This window comes from Arctopsyche grandis, chromosome 4, assembly GCF_051622035.1.
Source record: "Arctopsyche grandis isolate Sample6627 chromosome 4, ASM5162203v2, whole genome shotgun sequence".
Classification (NCBI taxonomy): domain Eukaryota; kingdom Metazoa; phylum Arthropoda; class Insecta; order Trichoptera; family Hydropsychidae; genus Arctopsyche; species Arctopsyche grandis.
In genome coordinates this window covers 19,866,156-19,887,191 of record NC_135358.1, presented here as the reverse complement: position 1 = coordinate 19,887,191, position 21,036 = coordinate 19,866,156, and the positions used below count along the sequence as shown (strand labels likewise).

Here is a 21,036-nt window from a genome sequence, read left to right as displayed (position 1 = left end):
AATTCACAATTTTCGTTTGCGCGATCGCAATATGCGAAATAATCCATTCACCAATTCCCACACACACATATTTTTGTGTACAAAGTTTTTGATACGCAATTTGCCCAACATCAAAAATATTAAATTTACTGACAGGTATTTACGTACTTTTAAACAATTGATTATGGTTTTAATTATACATCTGTATATATAAAAATGTATGTCTGTGTGTGTGTGTCTCGAATAGGCTCTTAAGCCACTGAAGCGATTACGACGGAACTTTCAGGATTTGTTGTATGCATATCCGGGAAGATTACTGTGAAAAAAAAAACAGGAAAAAACGGGAAAAACGGGAATGAGTGTCATTCGCTATAATTTTAAATGTTTTCGCGTCGCGACCAGGGTGTTCGCTGCCTGCGTTGTTCCAAAAAATGGGAACGGGAACAGGAACGAGAACGGAAAAAGGAACGGGAACGAAAATTGCCTGCGTTATTGTGGCATTGCAACGCATGCAGGGTTCAGCTAGTCTATATATAAAAATTAATGTCTGTATGTGTGTGTGTGTCTCAAATAGGCTCCTAAGCCACTGAAGCGATTACGATGGAACTTTCAGGATTTGTTGTATGCATGTCCGGGAAGATTACTGTGAAAAAAAACGGGAATGAGTGTTATTGCAACACAATAATTTCAAATGTGTTCGCTACCTGCATTTTTCCGACAAATGGGAACGGGAACGGGAATTGCATGCGTTATTATGGCATTGCAACGCATGCCGGGGTTCAGCTAGTATTGTTGCGTAGGGGTGGGTGGAGGATCCAAGTAAAAGGCCAACAGTCGTTTCACAGCATTTATTGATGATTCGGGAGATATACGTATTGCCAGTGCTCCGTCCAGAATGACATGATATCGCCTACGTACCGCCTTATAAAGGGTAAATCTCTCAGGACGCCTAATCTGTTTACCTGTTGTATAGTCACGTATTCGGATATGTATTTCCACGACATTGGGTCTCCCGTACCGATTCTGAGAAATAACTAATAACGGTCATTGTTTAGCCTAAATGCACTTAGAGTCCGGATATAATCTTTGGAAGTAAGTGCATGCATTTAGTTAATCCGATAACAGATATCCGTTACAGATAATCCTTGAACGGTCACCCAGTCTCTGGGATTCTATTCGCTTAATTCGCGGCGTACGTAACAGTATTTTATAAAATGGGCTTTTTTTTTATTAATTATCGAAAAGCTCAAAATGGTAACTGAAGATCCTTCCATCAAAGTTCCAGTGAATTCGACTGTAGATATCAAACTTTCGGTTTGTGCATATCATCTTTTCATGAGAACAAGATGAGAAGTTTAGGAAAGTAATGGCCGTGGTGAATGTGTGTTAGAGCATTTGCGATCGTATTCGTATGTAGCGATGTCGTGTGGCCACTAGCCATTATCCACTAGGCATAGCCATTAGCCATTAGCCAGTTAGCCGGAGTTTAGCACGTGTGGGGCGCAGTCTTCGGCCAGAGTGACCGCATGGAGGCGGACCAGGCGGCGGGGAGCAGCCCCGTCCCCGCCCCCTCACTCCTCGCACCCGTGCCTTCGCCCCCGTCCCCGCACCCGCCCCCGCCCCCGCACCCGCACCCGCCTGCGTCCCCTCCGGCACAAACGGACGCGATCCTCCAAGAGGTTACTTGACTGACATTCCTCTTTTAGGTTATGTTTTGAAAACTTGAACGCTCCCTATGGAGTGTTTTGCTCCCCCCATAGATGAGTTGCTTTTCTTTTAAAGCCGAGCACTGATAACTCTCCCCTATTTTTGCTCAATCAATAGCTTTTGTGACTGTGAAATAATTCAACCTCAACATTTTTATCGATTTATATTCAATATCGATCTTTAACCATGTGCTAGTGGTTTCTAGAAAATGTGTGCCTGTATACTTAGCAGATGATTCCAACACCGTTAATCACATTGAAACTTGGTGTTGGTCAATTTTAAGTAGACTAGAAGTGGTACCTCCCCTTATAGGTCTTCTCTTTGAGTTTTTTTTTTTTTAGTAATAAACGATTTTGTAAACGAAACTCGTATCCTTGTTATATGACTATCAATAGTCATTGCGCAAATACATACATAATTTGATTGATAATTGCGTATTTTTATTTACCATAAGTCAATATGGCCGAACAAGATAAATTGCCCATTATCGTTATCATATTGCACTAGTGATAAAATAACAAAATTTCAACTACGTTCAATTGTTTTTACTCCTTTTTCAAGCCTCTTGTTATTAATGTTTTTACCGAAATTCACATATTTATATGATTTTATTTATTTTTTAGATTCCCGTATTTCTGTCGCAAACTCTTGCAAAGCAACTGTATATATTTCAATATCCCGTCAAATCTGCGAAGGATAATTGGAACGATGTGTCCGTTTTGGATTGTAAAATAAAGCCTGTACATCAACAAGTAAAATTAGAATTTGGTCTAGATACTGACAATAATTCGTTTGATACGTCTAGAGCTGAGCAAATTGCCATGAATACTGATGGTATTCAGGTATTTAATAGAATTTATATGGCTTGTTGTTTTTTATTAATTTTTTTTTGCGCTAACAATTTATTTTACAATAATTTAGCCACCTCATCGTGTGGCAACCAAAGAGAAAGAAAAAAACATACATTTTAAATCTGGTATCATGGATAAAATACAATACGAAAGTACCATACCAGTAGCTGATATTAGTAGATATACAATTGCTGTGTTGCAAGAGGGTGAATTGCACATTACTCCAATAAATGGTATTTCATATTATTATTTACTTATCAAAACTATATATGTATTCCATCGGTCTTCGTGACGAGACAGAATGTTAAATGACAGAAAACGCAAATATCGGAAGGCAAAGATCGAAAATCAAAAGATCTTAAATCGAAAGATCAAAAAAAAAAATGGTGCATGGTAAACGGTACATACTCACTTAATTTGCGCGAGCATGATACAACAGGAACAAGAGGAACAGACTTTTCCTCCTGTATTAATGTGCGCGCGCAGAATACGGGAGGAAAAGCATGTTCCTCTTGTTCCTGTTGTATCCTGCTCGCGCAAATTAAGTGAGTATGTACCGTTTACCATGCACCATTTTTTTTTGATCTTTCGATTTTCGATCTTTGCCTTCCGATATTTGCGTTTTCTGTCATTTAACATTCTGTCTCGTCACATAGACCCGTATTCCATATATTATAAAAAAATTTTTTTTAGGGATATTGCAAATGCGACCTGCCTTTAATTATTTTGATAAACAAGACAAGAGAGTGAAAGATGAAGATAATGAGAAAAAAGACATAGATGATGAAGCCGGACCCTCCAGTGAACTTGAGGCTACTCAGATCACTGTATCATTTGCCCGAAATGAAACTGATCGAATTAAAAAAGCTAGAGAAAAGTCATATAGTTTTCTCACAAAAAAGAGTTCCGAGGAACCGTGGTGTGATTCTACTTGGTGGCACCCTAAATCAGACAAAGCTGATGTTAGTGATACATATTTATAGTTGAAAATCCATCGACAGTTTTTTTATTTTTTAATCAAATTTTTAATAATTTACAGCTTGAGCGGCATAAGCTCTTTGCTTCTGCTACGACTGATGATAGGATTCCGTTGAATTTAGACGCTGCACAATACTTATCTACCCTAGTTCCACAAGACATTGAACTCAATGCTATAAACAAGAGTGAAAATGTTGAATTTGTGAATCTTTCTGATATCAAAAAGCTGCCTCCAACTGAGCAATGCAAAATTATTTTAAACGATGGTACGTATTTATTTGAATTAATTTAGTCATGTCCTTGTTATTTTCAATGTGTCAACGATTCATTTTTATTACAGCCAAATTAATAACAGTCGGGTGGATTAGTTCCCTTATTGGATTGTCTGGTGCGCCTCTTCTAACCGCGCTTGCTGGAGCAGGTCGTCTACTATCTGGTGGTCGCTGGGCTGCTCGATCGTCATTGGTATATCCTCCTGGAAGTGTATCACAACATTCTGGCATTTCTGATCAACTTATGTGTAGAGCTAGAGATTACGTCGTAAGTTTTGATTTTTTTTTTTTATTATAACGTTATTTTTTTATTTAATTATATTTATCAATTTGTTGATATTCTCAGCTATACCTCTTTACAAAGAGTCAATATGTGGATAGGCGTAAAGTCGCTGCAGCTGTTAAATTGCCTTCTGAAGAAGTTAAAGAAATCTTATCTTCTGTTGCCCGTTTTCAACCCGAAAAAGGATGGGAACTTTTCATTCCACCAGATCCAGATTTCGATGCTAAATATCCTGATGTGGTACAAAGACAAACTCACTTTTGGGACGCTAGACAGAAACTTTTTAACGAGATGCTCTCCGGTGAACAAGTGACTCTCAAGCGACAGAGGAAAAAGTCTCAACGGGATTCTTGCAGTTCTGATGGTGGAATGCCGAGTCCTAAAGTGCGCCATAATAGTGTTACAAATCACTCACAAGTGCACAGAGATTCTGTCGGTTCTGATAATGAAAGCGGCGGTGATTCCAAGAAAATAAATAGGAATAAAAATCCCTTATCAGGGGGCAGTTGCGGTAAACGGACTAAGCATTCTCCTGGAGGACTCAATAGTTTTAATTTTAGTGATAATCACAGAGTGTCATGATTGTGTGGCTAATTTAGTGTTCTATAATTAATGAGAGTGGGACTGATATGAAATTTATAAAAACGCGGTTTTATACTGCCAATGCTGTGATGACTTAGGATAGCTTGTAATATTATGAGGGTATAACGAAATATTGATTGCATCATCCACTGAATGATATTGCCTTTAATATATAATATGTATTATTGTAATAATAATCATATCGCCAAAATAATAAGCAAATTTGTTATACATGACGTTAGTTTTACTTCATTATTCAGAAACATTTTTTTTTATTTATGTATATTAACTCTTTTTTTTTAGTGCAGAATTTATATATATATATATAATTTTAATGCTTTGTGGTCCTGAGATTTCTTCATTCAACTTCGTTTTGTTACCAGGCCTCCAATTAATTTTATTATACTGTTATTTTATATGATAAAATATCTTACACGTTTACAAATATTATTATATTGAATTGGTTTCGTTTTACATATGCATATTCTTGCAAATTTATTTTTGTATGTTTATATACTTCACTTAGGATCACAAAACACTAATGTTGCCAAAACTATTAGTTAATTTAAAAATATATGTATGTACATCAATCAAAATACATAATTTTGTGTATAGACGACACCCTGTAATAAAATTTGATATGAAATCAGTAGTTTATTGAAATTGTTAATGTTATCGATTATGGTTAATATATTTGTTCATATATTATTTATCTTATACCTAACATATTATTGAATGTCTTTTTTTTTATTGGATAAGTTGATCCTATATAATTTGGAATCATTTTAATGCATTATTTATTTAACTACGTTTGAGATTTATTGCTTTTCTTAAAAACCTAAGAATATCCTCATTAAAAAAAAAGCAATAAAGTAAAGTTACTTAAGGCCAATTGTTAATAATTTCACATTGAAATGTAGTTATTGTATGACAGCTATAATGAATATACAAAGTTATACATTTGTTTACTTCTAACAGCTATATATCAATGTGCACAAAACTTGATACATATTTACTATCTAATTAAGAAATGGAAATTACAATAAGTAAATCAGAATATGCCTGTAGCTACATACATGTGTATATCGATAATCAGCTTATTTGCAATAGCAGTATAGTATTTGCACTGATTAAATATTTATACAGTGATATTATGTTGCTTTCACCCATCAACGTTATCAATTTGTTGATTATTTTAATAAAAATATTTCAATATTGATCATTGTCTTCATTTTTTTATTACTAGCCTCTTATTTCAATGAAACTCGATATTCTTACATACAATACATTTATTTCAATCCAAAACTTAAATAGGTAACAACGGTAAACTATAAATATGAAAATAATTGGTCACATCCTATGTTCAACAATAAATTATTAATTTTATTAATAAACAGCAGATTATTTATACTTACATAAGCATTTGCATATTTGTACTATGTGTTTGCACATTATTGTATATATCATAACGTAAATATATTTACAGAAACATTCACTGAATATCAATAAAAAATAAAGTAATTATAAGACAAACTTATGATAACAGTCAACGAATAAAATTTTATTTGAAAAGCGGTTAATTGAAGATTCGTCAATAGATATTTATTGAACGAAAATCAATCATTTTAAGAAAAATGTCATAATGTGCTTCTATTATGCAATAAATAACAAATTTTTTAGGTACATCAGAGATTACGACAGATACCAGTTATTAATCCTTAACAAGTAGGATATATGTACATATGTATATGTCAATGTTAACCAGCATAAAATGAATACACACATTGAGTTTATTTTTAAATTATATAGAAAGAAGTTAGTAAGGTTGCTCTAGTAGCAAACATTTTCGTTTGAAACGAAGCATTCGTATTGTTACGTTTATTAACTATATATTAACATTACTTAATTTTGTACTGAGTATCACAATGGCTGCTAGACTGAACAAGTAATAATCGGTGAATGTGCGGGTTGCACCATTTTCGTGGCAGAAATCCAGGTTGCATTGTTTCGAAGCTGCACCGTACTTCTTCTGGACCACTTCCCAAGTGCACAATCCGACTTTGCAGTCATCGAACTCGACAGGTCTTTCGTTGAGGAAGAACATCACTCGGTGCTTTTCATCTTGTGAACATCTATAAATATAAATAAAATGTTCCAAAGCGCTACATACATACATATTTTCAAAGTGTGGACTATTTAGTACCTGTATAACACGGCGACTAGATTTGAAGCGAATGGATCTATCAAACTAGTTTTCCACTTTCTACGTTGAACGTTTGGCGTGTGATAATTGTCAGCCAGTAGCGGTACTGAATCGTGGGCAATACCAAGACTGGTTAGCAAAGTTTGAATAGCCTTTGAATGGGTAAAATATATTGACGCTTTGGGCTGATCTTGATCTGAAATAGTTTACATTTAAATTATAATATATTAATATGTAATTAGATTGTATTTTTTAATTAAACTAATGATTATGAGCATGGCCCGCACATCTCAAGCCGGGCCCCTTAAGAGGGCTGGACACCAGCGCCTTGTCCATACAAACGTATTAGACTTCTCCCTTCCTCAATTATGGCACTAGAGAAATTATTTTTTAATATGCTATGGATATCCACCATTGGGTTGCATCTATTGTTTTATTTTTTTGATTAGTTATTTTTTATAGGAGCTAGGAGCCGCCAAACATCAATAAAATCGCCTCTTTTTTACACCCACGAAAAGAGTCCAGCGTGCTTATTTAACGGTCGATTTAAAAAAAAATATGTGCATAGTTGCACAGAAAATATCTATCTCATACCGATGATGAAATTTTTTAAAAAATTGGTCCGGTTTCGGAGGAGAAAATAGGAGAATACGAAACCTCGATTTTGTCAATTTAAAATACGTTTTATCTGGTCGAAGCGCAACTGTCGCATTCACTCAATATATATATTGATATATATTGTCGCATTCACTCAATATATATATCGAAGAAAGGAACGGCAACAAAATTAAGGTTTCGGGTGTACAGCCCTCTTAAAGCATGCTAAAGGTCCCCTCCAAAAAAGTTTCAAAATTGATATTAAAAATCATTTCATCAATATTTTTTAAAATATACATTAAGGAGTAATAAGATTGAGGATCATCTGATAAGTTATAACATATATTTTCACAATTTTCAAATAAAAGTCATGGTGTAAAAATATTACCTAAGGTATCACCGACAACTACTTGAACATAAGTACGAAGACAAAAGACATTTTCAATTTCGTAACAAATTAAAAGAAAATTGAAAATTTTAGAGCGATGGCTGTCCCCCCGAAGCCCGGGCCATGATTATGATACAAAAGTTGCTAGTCAGAAAAATAAAACTTAAGTATATCCTAACCTAAAACAATTTACAGAATGCATGAAATTTTACTATATTATTTTATACCTGGATGATCAATCATTCTTGTAAATTTGTCCATCATATCCTTAAGAGGTAAACATCCAATTTTTTTATTTAGCTCATTTCCGTAACCTGTCTCATAGTAAGATTTTAAATCTTCAATGTATTCCAACAGACGCAGTTGATCTTTAGTGAAAGCCTGCATATTAAATACATGAGTGGTTAAATATCACACTTTAAATTGCATTTACTTAGAAAAACAATAGGTATATATATGGAATCGTATTGACTTACGGCACACCATGGAGAATTTTTATTTATTTCCCATGCTTTGTCATAGCGACACATATCATAAATATTTTTTATTGTGCCCTCTTCTAATGAATATCTATAACCCAAATGGAATGAAACGTTTTGAATCATCTGAAATTCACGAATAAATTTACAATTATTTTAAAGCGCCATTAAAATAAAATTATTTTTAGTATGAATATTTACATTTTTGAATTCTTCCTTGTTTTTGAAGTTATTCATTTCTTCTTTCGTGACTGGACTATCTAAAACTTCTCTCATCCAAGTGGTGCAAAAATTATAAGCCTGAAATACATGATTTGTATGTATTTCTTTATATTGTATAAACATATACACGTTTTTGTAATTAAATAAATATTATATTTATATTTTGAATTGTGATATAAATTTACTTGTAGTATTGTAGTATCATTCGTTTCTACTGGAGCCATGCGAGTACTATCTCTACCGAATAACCCATCAATGAATGCTCGGTAGCTATCTTTGGCACGTCTTTTTTCTGTATAGCGAAACTGAAATTAATAAAAATGTGTGAAAATATTATAATAGTAATTTGAATTCTGATATCTGATATAAAAAAAGTATTACTAGATAATCTTTAGGGGAGTAAGTGGCAGGTAACACTTCAGGATACTTAGATTGCCATCTTTTCGCTAAATATTTTAAGTCATCATAGCCTTGGTATGTTAAGTCACTAGCATAATTTCTACTGAAGTTTCTGTTCCATATCCAGTTTTTCAGGTTTTCAATATCTTGACTACAAAGTCGGCCCTAAACGATTTTAACACGGGCGTATAATATAATAAAGTTTTAATTTGTATACAAATAAAATTAATGGACACTGTAATATGGATATATGTATATGTATGTATACCTGATCTGGAGCAGTTTTTCGTATTTCATAATTTGAAATAATATCATCTCTTGTTTTTGCAAGCCTAGGAAGTTCATCTATTGCTGTTTTACTGGGCAAACGAGTGCCATGTCTGTTTATAGACCAAAACTGTATCGGTACACAATCTGTAATGAATTATAAATTCTTTTAATTTTAGAGTAGTGTTTACACAAAAATTTGTATACTATATGGATGGATATAATATTACAATTTGAATATTTAATTAATTTTGAATATACACGTATTTAAATGTTCATCAACTTTATGTTTTTAATATTTGTCAAGAATGGATGACAACCTTGAACATTATCATTGCTAAATATGTTTCACGTTAAGATCGTGACTTTTTTGTTAAGGTAGGAGTGATAAAAAACATTCAAATAATTGAGATTTTGTAAAAATATTTGTTCATGCATCTTTTTTTTACAATAACAAGAACATACGCGTATAAACGTATGTACCTACATTCAATTTATTCAGTTAAACAATGAATAAAGCGCTACATTGTGTTGCTAATGATTAAAGTAACTAGAATATTGGATTTGTATTAAATCGACATCAACGCAAAAATGCGTCACCGGTATTTATAATCTTAACGTCACGCTTTGAGTACCAGGCACGAAGTGTTGATTGTTTTCTTTTCCTTTGACGAATTCGTATGCTGTCTTTGTGCTGAAGAGAAGATAAGGCTCGTAATCACTGCTTAGGCAATATCCTTCTCTTTGAGCCGTTGAAATTTGCAGGAGTGTTAATAATCCCGAAAGAATTACAAACACTCTTCCAGTCGCCATATTGAATGCGACCGACCTGAAATGAAATTAATATTTACTTAACATTTTTCATGGGGGAAACATTTTCCACGGCGATTTTCTTTAATCTTCAAAGTGCTGATAGAATCTGAAATATTAACACCGACTCCCTACCTCGGCAATAAATCATCTTATCTTAGCAAATCTGAGGATTAGTATTCATGAAATAGAAAATTTTATTACAAGCACCAATTTTCGATCGAATTTAACGACTTCAAATTTCACAAACATTTTGTACCGTGAAGAAACTCTTATAACATAATGATACTATCCACGAATTTCCAAAATTTTGGATGGTATTATAAATAGTATTTATTTTAAATATTTACTGGAATGTGTAGTTTCTCTTTTCAACGCAGGTATGATTTGTGAATCAAATTGTATCAACAGGTACATATTTAAGTTTATTCGATGCAATAATTTAATTTTAACGATTGCTGTTTTCAGTGAATCTACTAAAATACTTCAAAAGTGTACCTAGTACCTACTTATTATTCGTATTTTATACAACACAATTTAAATATGAATCAATATTTAGATATATGTATATTTATTTTTTCATAATGGTGCAAGATCGTCGTCGTTGATTAAGTGTCACTCGATGTATATACATATTTCCCATTCTAATTTGACGAATGAGTTTCGTCAACAAAATCACTACACAGGTATATCTATTGATTTTTTTTACTAAAAATCGACAGCTACATTTTATAAAATGTTTTGGATACGTACATATGTGAAGATTTTGTGTGGATATGTGATTCGACATGTTGCGCGAATTGGATTCGAAAAAATGGTGGCCGTCATTATTTGATCGAGATATCTATATAGAAGTGATTTTGTGAAATTTGTCGACATGCATTTCCGTAAATTCCGTCACAGCTCGCAAACAGTTAAATTGATAGATTGCTGAATCGTCGCACGTTGTGTTAACGGAGGTTTGCAAACGGCGAAAGTGCTACACTGTTCTTATAGAACGAGCCTAACTGTAAGATTCTATTGGCAAAAAAATGAAGAAAAAAAAGTCATATTCCGACCGGTTCTACTGGTTAGAATTTTTTGAGCGAACAACCGATCACACGTATAATTTTCAGGTATTTTGTTGATTTCCTTGGAAGATTATTTGCAGTTAATTTAAACAATATTTTCGACAGTTTAGCATCTTTTAATCTAAACGGAAAAAAAACGACAGTAGTTGACCGCTTAGATTTCAAAGTAAAAATAATTGTAATAGTAAGTGAAACGTGAAGGAGGTGTGTAAAAATGGTTCGGTGATAACTAGTCAAATGTGAACCGGTCACAGGACAACCGGTCGCTCTAGATCGGTCACACGTGATCACCCGTCACACTAAAACTGGTCACGAGAAAACTGGTCACACGTGTGACCGATCTAGAGCGACCGGTTGTCCTGTGACTAGTTCAAATATGACTAGTAGGCCGTTTACCGTAAAAATAGCCCTCTGACATTATTGAGCATCTGAGCATCTACATATGTACATACATATGTGGATACTTCATCATTAATAAGCACTAGTGTTGTACCCGATGAAATATCACCGCATGGGTGTTATTTTATATTAAGTTATTAAATAAAAAAAATAAAAGAAATGTGTCAGTCCTGTGTTTGATTCGCACGCGGTCGAATTTTTTTCAAATACATTTTAAACATATTTAATTTAATCTTTATATTTAATTGTTTAATATGAAAAAAATGGTGAAAAATACATATAAACAATATAAAACACCAATAGAAAAATTAATTAATTAAATACATTTTCAATAGATGGCGGTAAATGCTCAGAGACTTAGCGCCATCTATTAGCCTAGAGGAAATATTGGTAGCAAACAGTATATATATATATATATATATATATATATATATATATATATATATATATATATATATATATATATACTATAGAGGTTTTTTTCTTTTGTTATTATATTTGTACGTTTTGTTGGCATTGTTTTAGTTGTGACGTACATGTATATGTCAAATCGAAATGACTATTATAGTACGGCGAGCGTTATCTCCGATACACACACATACAGACAGACAAAATAGCGATATTATATATATGATTACTATTAAAGCTTCAAATCGTTCGAAGCAATAGTCGTTAGTAAACAGAACAATTAGCGAAGCATTTATACAAATATTGACGAATGTAATTTTACAGCTACTGATGCGTGCAGATCAGTAATGTGGAAAATTGTCGCTTTAATCATTTCATCCGTGATAATTTATGAAAAGTATGTAGATCGTATCTCTGCGTGCGAACGAGTCTTTTCCCGCCATTAAAAAGTAAACGATAAACGAAGACGTCAAAGAACAGGTCGAGCGTGAGACAGATAATATTTTTTAATGAAAATTTCCGAGTGGCACCACTGACAGCCTTTGAAAAATGAATAGCAAGACGTTTGCGGCTAAAAGTCAATATTTCGTTTAGACCCTCGAAATTGTGGGAAAATTCCTTATCCATTAAGTTGATTCTTATCAAAATAGTAATTTGTTAAATTAATTCACCGTTCATATTGCTGCCAAAGCGTGTTTGTTGTTAGATAACAGATGCATCGATGGCCATGACCGGATTTTCAGCGACACATTCCTATTCAGCAAGTTATGAATAGTATTTATGGAAATTAATATACACGCAGGATTCAATACGTGAAGGGACCAGGGCCGCTGAGAGGGGGGGGGGGGAAGCTGGGGTTAAAGTTCCAGGGCCTGGACTATTTGAGGGGCCCCGTGTTGGGACGTTCGACTGATCCATATTGCTAATTTAGGTCCTTAATGCTAAATTTTTATTATTTTTCTATCGTACCTATTATATCAGGCCTGGGCAGACTTTTCGAATGAAGGGCCGCACTAGGAATTAAAAATGAACGTCGGGCCGTAAGTAAAATACTATTTATATTTACTGTCATGAAAAAGAATTTCAACCTAAAAAAAATTTACGTCGTATCGATAAGACTTTCAGTAAACGATACTAAGTTTCAGTTCAATAGGACTAACGGTGTTCAAAAAATCCCAAAAATACACAGACACACATACATTTTTTCTAGATCATGAAAACGTGATCAGTGATCGATTCTGAGTTCGAATCAGTGAAAATCTGGAGTTCAAATTTTCGCATGATCACAAAACTTCATCTATTGTTACTACGTACATAGATAAAGTAATAAGTGATCCTCTAATAACCAACAATTTGGCTGGCCACTCAAAAATTTGAATCGGGTTATATCATACTTTTTTATTCGATTATTTCAAAAAATAGCATTTAAAATATAATAGTTCTGATAGATTTTTCGCATATTAAAAATATACATATCTATAAGAATTTCGTTTGGTCGCGGTGCTACACAGAAGAACAACTTAAACATATGTTCCCTCAACCAAAGCATGCTAACTTAATTATTAATACACGCATTTTCCCGAGTATGAAAATTAAATCATAGGATTTGCACCACGTGCAGAAACAATACAATAATACAACCATCTATTGGAAATGTTGCTAATTTAATTAGCAAGTGAAACGGAGACTTCAAGTTAAAATTATGATAAAGAAACATGTGTTTTAAAAAGTGTACTAGGATTAGTGCTTCGAATCCCGGAAGATTACTTCAGCACCGGGATTGCGGTGCTAGGAATTTCCAATTCCGGGATCCCGATGCTAGCAACGGGAAATCAAATGAATAACAAAAAAAAAAGAAAAAATGTTCAATTGCATATTTTCATATTTCAAAACCGTTCAATTAAATTTTGCAAACTCTCCCGATGTTTCACGCAAAAAATACTCCTCATATTGGCGTTCATGTTTTGAGAGTTTGGCTACATTCTTTAACTTATCGGTTCGCATCCATAAATTTCTAAGATTAAATAAAAGACATCCTTTAATGTAATCAAATAAAGTAAAAAACATCACTTTGATTCATTGATTCGTTTTTTACAAATAATTTGTACCGTCTAGTAATTATTCATCGAAACAAAAGAGTGTGGATAAGAACAAAATTCAAAAACAAACTGAAAAGAGATTAGTAAAAAAAGAGAACACCTATAATTTATTGATTTACCTGACGCTCTTTATTTGCAAGAGGATTTGAATTCTATTTATGAATGGGCTAATGTTAATAAACTTCCCTTCAATATCCTAAAGTGTCGGGTCATTTCTTACTCTCGTTCTCGTTCTCCTATTAAATATCCGTATAAATTTCATGATTCTCTTCTTCAGAGAGAATTATTTATATCTGATCTGGGAATAGTCTTCGAAAATAGTTGGAGTTTCAACATTCACATTGAGAATATCTGTGATAGGGCAACAAAAATCCTTGGATTCGTAATCCGTAATTCGTCTGAACTAGGGCTCACTGCCATTCGTCTCTTATATTGTACATTAGTTCGCAGTGTGCTCGAGTTTGGCTCCATTATATGGTCTCCCTATCAACTTCGTTACTCTCTAATGTTGGAACGAGTCCAAAGGAAATTCCTTAGATTTTTATATCTGAAAACATTTGGATTTTATCCATATCTGTTCCCTAGTGCCTTTGTCTTGGGATCTTTGGGTTTCAACTCCCTGGCAAAGAGAAGAGATTTATTTCTTGGGAAACATTTCGTAAAATTACTTAGAAGAGAGATTCACAATCCCACTATCCTGGAGAAACTAAAATTCTGGGCCCCGGAAAATCGTAGAGTTTTAAGAAAACATGATATATTTTTACCAATTAGGGCTAAATCAAACGTGCTCATGAACTCCCCCCTCTCGAGAGCTGTTCGACTCCTTAACTTACTGGCACAATACTTGGACCTATTCGATGCCAGTTATGTTGAGTTGGTGGAACACATCCTAAATAGCACGATATAAATTTTTCAATCTTATTTCTTTGTTTTTATTTTGTGTACATATTTTTTACTTGATTTTTATTATTTTTTTATGATGTTTTTTTTTTATTTATGATTTTTATTATTTTCTTATGTTTTTTTTTTTTATTTATGATTTTTATTATTTTTTTTTATGATGTTTTTTTTGTAATTTTTATGATTTTTATTATTTGTATTAAAATCACATTGACACTTTGGGGCAACCTGTCAAGTCTCTGTGGTATTGATTTTTTAAAATAAAATAAAATAAAAAATAATGGGAGGTACCATTTCCGGTCAATTTTAAAATTTGAAAAAAAATTACGTCGTATCGATAATAATTTCAGTGGCCTATACTAAGTTTCAGTTTGATAGGACGAACGGTGTTCAAAAAATACAGACACTCACACAGACACACGTGAAAACGTGATCAGTGATCGATTCTGAGTTCGAATTAGTCAAAATATGCTACAAATATCATTGCAGTTGAGCACAAAATCTGCGACACAATACAGGCCGTTGATACCATTTCGTGGGAACGGCAAGCCGGCGTCAAAACGGGTCAGAGAAAACAAATGGACTATGACTGTCATTGCTCATCCCACCATTGTTCATTATATAATGGTGTTTTATGTTTTTTCTTTATTATTTTTGTAAAAATAATATTTTTAAAGAAATTCTGCCAACACCGTAATCCCGGTATTCAGACTAGTTTCAACACCGGGATTTACGGTACCAGAAAACACCGGGATCCCGGGATTGGAAGCCTTAACTACGATGTATGTACATACTGAATATTATTATACATAATATTTTGTTCTACATCTTCAACTTTCACGTAGGTGTAATCGTTGAATTAACGCTTAATGAATAAATTTAGATTCGCATTACAAAGACATCCTTGATGGTCATTTGCATGACTCAAGAACGACTTATTGAACGTCTAAAAATAGTGAATTGCAAATTGACCAGTTAATATTAAATAGAAGTATTTTATTCGTGTACTTAAGTTTTTAAATTTGATTTTTATAAGCACTTTAAAATTTCAAATAATATTCAGTATTTCATATCAAATCGGAACATCTGGATTAATTGTGGCAATATTTTAGAAAAAGTGTCGACCCATCTCACGTACCTACATAATACTTGTTCGCTGGATGCTTAACCTGTCCACCTTTATGTGATGTAATCGTGCGTGAGCTCACCGGTAAGTAAATTAATAACAACAACAAGAGGCGTGTTTGGATTCGAAACACATCGCGATTTTAACATATGTAGGTAGAAAGAAATCTTATGAAAATTGACAAAACTGCTGTAGCATTCTTTGGTATCAACATTTACACGTGAAAGAAAATTCTTTGAATGTTCCTTAATAACATTTCTATGAATTCTGAACAGAAGGTGAAAGTTTGAAAATAGTTTGTTATGGCTTAAATTCTCGAATTTGACATTCAACAATTGAACCCATTTGTTTTTGAATGTACAATAATGACCCTGACTTTGCTGCAAAAAAATTTTTTATACACAGGTGTATAGAAAAAATGTCAATGATGTGGAATTAACATAAAAAATTGAAAATTGTTTTTCATTCTTCAATATTTTGGCACTAATAAGACAAACTAACAATATAAAATCATAGACTAAAAATGTAAAGCGATATAAAATTCGTTAATATGTAATTTAATGTATTCGGAAATTAATCTTACCCAAAACTCAATGTGAGAGATATAATATAAATATGGGTCTACCTCACGGGCCGGAATGTGAAAAGGCAAAGATCGAAAATCGAAAGATCTTAAGTCGAAAGATCAAAAAAAAAGGGTGCATGGTAAACGGTACATACTCACTTAATTTGCGCGAGCAGGATACAACAGGAACAAGAGGAACAGGCTTTTCCTCACGTATTCTGCGCGCGCACATTAATACGGGAGGAAAAGTCTGTTCCTCTTGTTCCTGTTGTATCCTGTTCGCGCAAATTAAGTGAGTATGTGCGTGAGTATGTAGCGTTTACCACGCACCCTTTTTTTTTGATCTTTCGATTTTCGATCTTTGCCTTCCGATATTTGCGTTTTCGGTAATTTCACATTCCGGCTCGTCACGGAGACCGTATAAATATACATATGTATATCGAAGAGAATTATTTAATGCTTATACTTAATCTCCTGCTTTTCATATTATATGTAGTATTAAGTAATAATTAATATATGTATGTACATATGCATAAATATTAATAATAAAAAAAAACTGAACGAATTTGTGAACGAAATAATATTTTAAAGAATCGTTCATATTATATTATACTAGTTGTTTTACCCGGCTTCGCTCAGTATTTGAAATATAAACAGCGTAAACATGGCGAATCTACATATTAGTAAATATTCATTTGTTTTTTTATTAAATTTATTTGAATCGAAAAAAAAATCGAATCGTCGTCATAGAAATTTTGACTTGTTTACGAAGTTCTCAACCAAAGATAGATACTTACATACATACAAAGTCTCTTTTGAAATTATACATTAGATTATAAAATTTGTCAAAGAATTTTGACTTAAATGGAATAGTAATATATGTATGTACAAACTAGGGATTCAATTCCGGTATACCGGTTTACCGGTAAATTGGAAAAATCACCGGTAATGACCGTTAATTATTTTATCGCGAATTATGCACATATACAGACATATTATTGCATTAAAAATCGATGCAAATGGCGTATTGTGGTTTAGGTAGTCTCGTATTTGTTTATTTTCAGTATGAAATATGCAAAAGGATGCATTCGTAAGAGTGACTGCACTGATGCTTGCTTTAGAATACCAAAACAGATCGTAATTAATGCGATCAGACGGTTGTTTCAATTATAATTCAAACTTTTAAATGGTCCAAATTTAAATACTTAAATAAATATGATTGGTTAAAATATAAAAAAATATACTAATTATTATGAATGGACTTTATGTATATATTTATATATAATATGACATGATTCATCTGATATTTATTTTTAATAAAGTAACACATACAGTTACCCACGTTTTTTTTTCATTTACCGGTACCCCAGTAATGGGAAAAAATATTTAACGGTAAATTAAATTTAACGGTAAATTGCAATCCCTATTACAAACAGGAAGACATCGATTTAAGTGGAATCCCGAAAATCACATTTTTGTGCGTGGAATTCTCACTATACAAATAAAACCATGTAATAGTAATAGTATATCTATTACATATTTTTATTTTAAAATGCTATTGAAATTCTTCTAAAAATTTCTGACATCAATGACTTTGTAGCAGTTTTTGTCAATTTAAAAATAACTGTAAAGCCGTACACCATACTACTACATAGAAATGATGACTGAATGATTTTTTATTACATATAAATCCTAGAAAATAAAGAAAACTAATATTCGTAAATTTTTTGAGGAAAAACCTTGTGTCGTGATTTCATGATTCATACTGATTTTAATTGAATTTTTTAATCCATTGCATATGTACCTATTCTTTGAGAACTGGGTTGCATAGTTTCGCTTGAAAGTCGCAAATTCAATTTGAACTATTATTTTCGAACAATGGTTGCATTCAAAAGATAAATTATATTATCCGATGTGCTTTTAAACGCATGGTTCGCAGTTTTCATGATTAGTATTTGTTATTACAACAGTTATTTTGAAAAGATTACTATTTTTAATTTGATAAAATCAACAACGGAGTTTACGATTCAAATTTTTTGATCTAAATAAACAGATATTCGAGATTTTGCACGTGTTCATTATACGTACTCGCAAAATCGACATCAAACAATGCAAGTACATACATATTAAATACATACTGTATACTTACATGAAATAATAGTGCTATTGTTATGTAGACTAAAGCGGTGCTAGGTTTTTTTAATTTCAGTATAAATGTATCGGATCAACTCATAAATTCCTTACAAGAAATAATAATTTTGTTGCTACACACGTTGACGAATTTTCAATATGCTCATTAATATCAAAATACGTCCATAAATCAATTTTATGTTTGACAAAAAACAAGACACAATGGTTCTTAGATGTTCTTTTACCAATTTTAAATTATATACTACTGCATAAAAATGTATACTTTAATATCCATTAAAATATTCCATAGATTGGAACTCGGATAAGTAATTTATTTTATCTTTAATTTATACCAGGAAGGCCTAACAGATAACGCCAATGCGCCCTCTGAAACGGCCAGAAATATTGTACATTTGATACATATATCAATTAATATCCGCAGACATTTATGGTCAAATTTGTAGCATTTTAAACAATTCAGTAAATTCATATCAATTAACATCCACAGAGACATTTATTGTCAAATTTATAAATTTACAGCATTTTACACAATTCAGCAAAATTCTAGATTGCTGAAAACTCGAGATTATGCGAGAAAATGGGTAAGGTTGCCAATTTGTTGGAACCGTTTCAATGAAAATCAGATACATTGGCAAACACTCTGATAGGAAACCATCGACTAGGAGTCATAAATCTAAGGTCTGGCCAGCAGAAACCATTGGGATTTGAACCCGTGACTATTCTGTTCAAAGCATTATATGCTAATCACTAGTCTATTCTGTTGGTTATATATTATAACCAGCAGGATATATTTGGAATGAGTATATACGTATTTGGAAGTTTAAAATAAGAAAGTATTTTATTATATTATGAATCATTTAAAAATTAGATAAAATATTCGAGCGTTGGCATACAAAAATTTTTAAATACCGCACGAACTCCGATTTGAACCATCACGTTTTCTTTTCAAACTGACCATACATTTGACGGTTTTTTCAACTTATACATTTGTGTTGGTTTTTATATTCTAAAAATAAAAATATTTTCGAATACGCTATGCTTCGATTTGACGAAACTCACTTTTCAATTACTGAACTTAAAATTCACAACTATTCAAAATAAACATAACGTTATATACGCGTTAAAAAATACAAACAATATGTATGTGTGTACGTCCATAAAAAAGTACAAGGCGTGTACGCAGCCGGTTTTCCACATTAACAATAGGTGGAAAGTTTGCAAATAGATAATCACTGGTGTTGTTATTGCGAAATTCACTCAATGTTGTATTATTTTTGTAATAGAATCGAAATATTAAAAATTTCTATTTAAAAATACCTTCAAAATAGGAAAACTTTGAAGCGAACTCGTACTAAAAGACCGCGCACGTTCAGTACCAAAAAGGCACTGACGCTCAAAGTAAGCGAAGGCAACTAAACCATCCGCACTACACGCTGTTTATAAAATCTCCGTTTCTAAACATTTCCACTGAAAGGTGAATCAATTCGTATTACATATATTAAGGTAACCATCTGTCTCCAAATATCATTCCCTACTCAATTTAGACTTACCTTTTCTAGCTACGATCGCTTTGGCACAAGTATTTCATATGATTCTTGTTGAATAAACGTCGGTATGTATGTATTTACAATACAAATCTATACAAAAATGTATTTGATGCAAAACAGTTTTTGTTATCTTATTTGGTATACTATCTCATGGTACCCCACTTTAAAATGTAAGCAATGTATGTCATTTTTAGTGTTTTAAACAATAGAGTTGTGATTTGGTAATAAGCCGTTGGTTGGTTAGATTTCCGGCAACACAACACAAAACTGGTACTCGAATGATGACACAATTCCTCGCGATGGAATACCTGTGTGTGTACTCATTCTGTTCACCTCTCGTTCGATGGAAATTGATCGCATACGACCTGGCGAAAAATAGACGTTCACATCGTCAAGCATGACATTCATCCGAGTCAATTATTTTTATATGTATGTATGTTTATATTATTATTTTCGAGTATTTTTCCAATGGGTGCTATGATTGATGTTTGTGATTTGCATCGTACAAATTTAATGTTGGTAAGTAATGACTCACCAATAAGGGTGGGACATCATCATGGAGTCGGTTTAATACAAAGATTTGCGAAGTGGTTTCTTCTAAATGAGAAAAATAATTTATAATTTCATATATATATGAATATATTTGAAAGTGGCATAAGTCCACTTTTCTTCATTTCGAGAAATATTTCGCAAAACATTAAATATAATGTTTTGCGTTTGACAATATTTAAAAATATTGGTGGCCTGTGAAATA

At 32.6% G+C, this 21,036-nt stretch overlaps 2 protein-coding genes across 4 annotated transcripts; one reads left to right on the top strand and one right to left on the bottom strand.

The window, feature by feature from the left end:
• The first annotated feature begins 1,372 nt into the window (after positions 1–1,372).
• Polr3E (RNA polymerase III subunit E) lies at positions 1,373–5,870 on the top strand. Its single transcript, XM_077429448.1, has 7 exons — positions 1,373–1,658; positions 2,310–2,528; positions 2,608–2,770; positions 3,231–3,499; positions 3,577–3,781; positions 3,856–4,055; positions 4,134–5,870. Exons 1-7 carry the CDS (start codon positions 1,506–1,508, stop codon positions 4,650–4,652), a joined length of 1,728 nt encoding a protein of 575 aa, XP_077285574.1. The 5' UTR covers positions 1,373–1,505; the 3' UTR covers positions 4,653–5,870.
• On the bottom strand, positions 5,293–20,634 carry LOC143910850 (multiple inositol polyphosphate phosphatase 1-like). Of its 3 annotated transcripts, none has more exons than XM_077429451.1 (10): positions 20,286–20,634; positions 9,843–10,036; positions 9,209–9,354; positions 8,923–9,105; positions 8,727–8,846; positions 8,521–8,619; positions 8,317–8,445; positions 8,068–8,221; positions 6,856–7,051; positions 5,293–6,784 (listed from the first exon to the last, which is right to left on the bottom strand). In XM_077429451.1, exons 2-10 carry the CDS (start codon positions 10,018–10,020, stop codon positions 6,538–6,540), a joined length of 1,452 nt encoding a protein of 483 aa, XP_077285577.1. In that variant the 5' UTR covers positions 10,021–10,036; positions 20,286–20,634; the 3' UTR covers positions 5,293–6,537. The 3 variants fall into 3 exon arrangements, with proteins under 3 accessions (XP_077285577.1, XP_077285576.1, XP_077285578.1); XM_077429450.1 differs by lacking the exon at positions 20,286–20,634 and adding an exon at positions 20,053–20,154; XM_077429452.1 differs by lacking the exon at positions 20,286–20,634 and adding an exon at positions 19,795–19,903.
• Between the last annotated feature and the right edge of the window lie 402 nt (positions 20,635–21,036).

Excerpts from the sequence above, each read along its gene's own strand:
- Polr3E (XM_077429448.1), top strand. The coding sequence starts at position 1,506 with ATGGAGGCGGACCAGGCGGCGGGGAGCAGCCCCGTCCCCGCCCCCTCA. Across the intron at positions 1,659-2,309 it reads CGGACGCGATCCTCCAAGAG|ATTCCCGTATTTCTGTCGCA; the intron begins GTTACTTGACTG and ends TTTATTTTTTAG. Across the intron at positions 2,771-3,230 it reads GCACATTACTCCAATAAATG|GGATATTGCAAATGCGACCT; the intron begins GTATTTCATATT and ends AATTTTTTTTAG.
- LOC143910850 (XM_077429451.1), bottom strand. The coding sequence starts at position 10,020 with ATGGCGACTGGAAGAGTGTTTGTAATTCTTTCGGGATTATTAACACTC. Across the intron at positions 9,106-9,208 it reads GAAAAACTGCTCCAGATCAG|GGCCGACTTTGTAGTCAAGA; the intron begins GTATACATACAT and ends AAAATCGTTTAG. Across the intron at positions 8,847-8,922 it reads ACTCCCCTAAAGATTATCTA|TTTCGCTATACAGAAAAAAG; the intron begins GTAATACTTTTT and ends TATTAATTTCAG.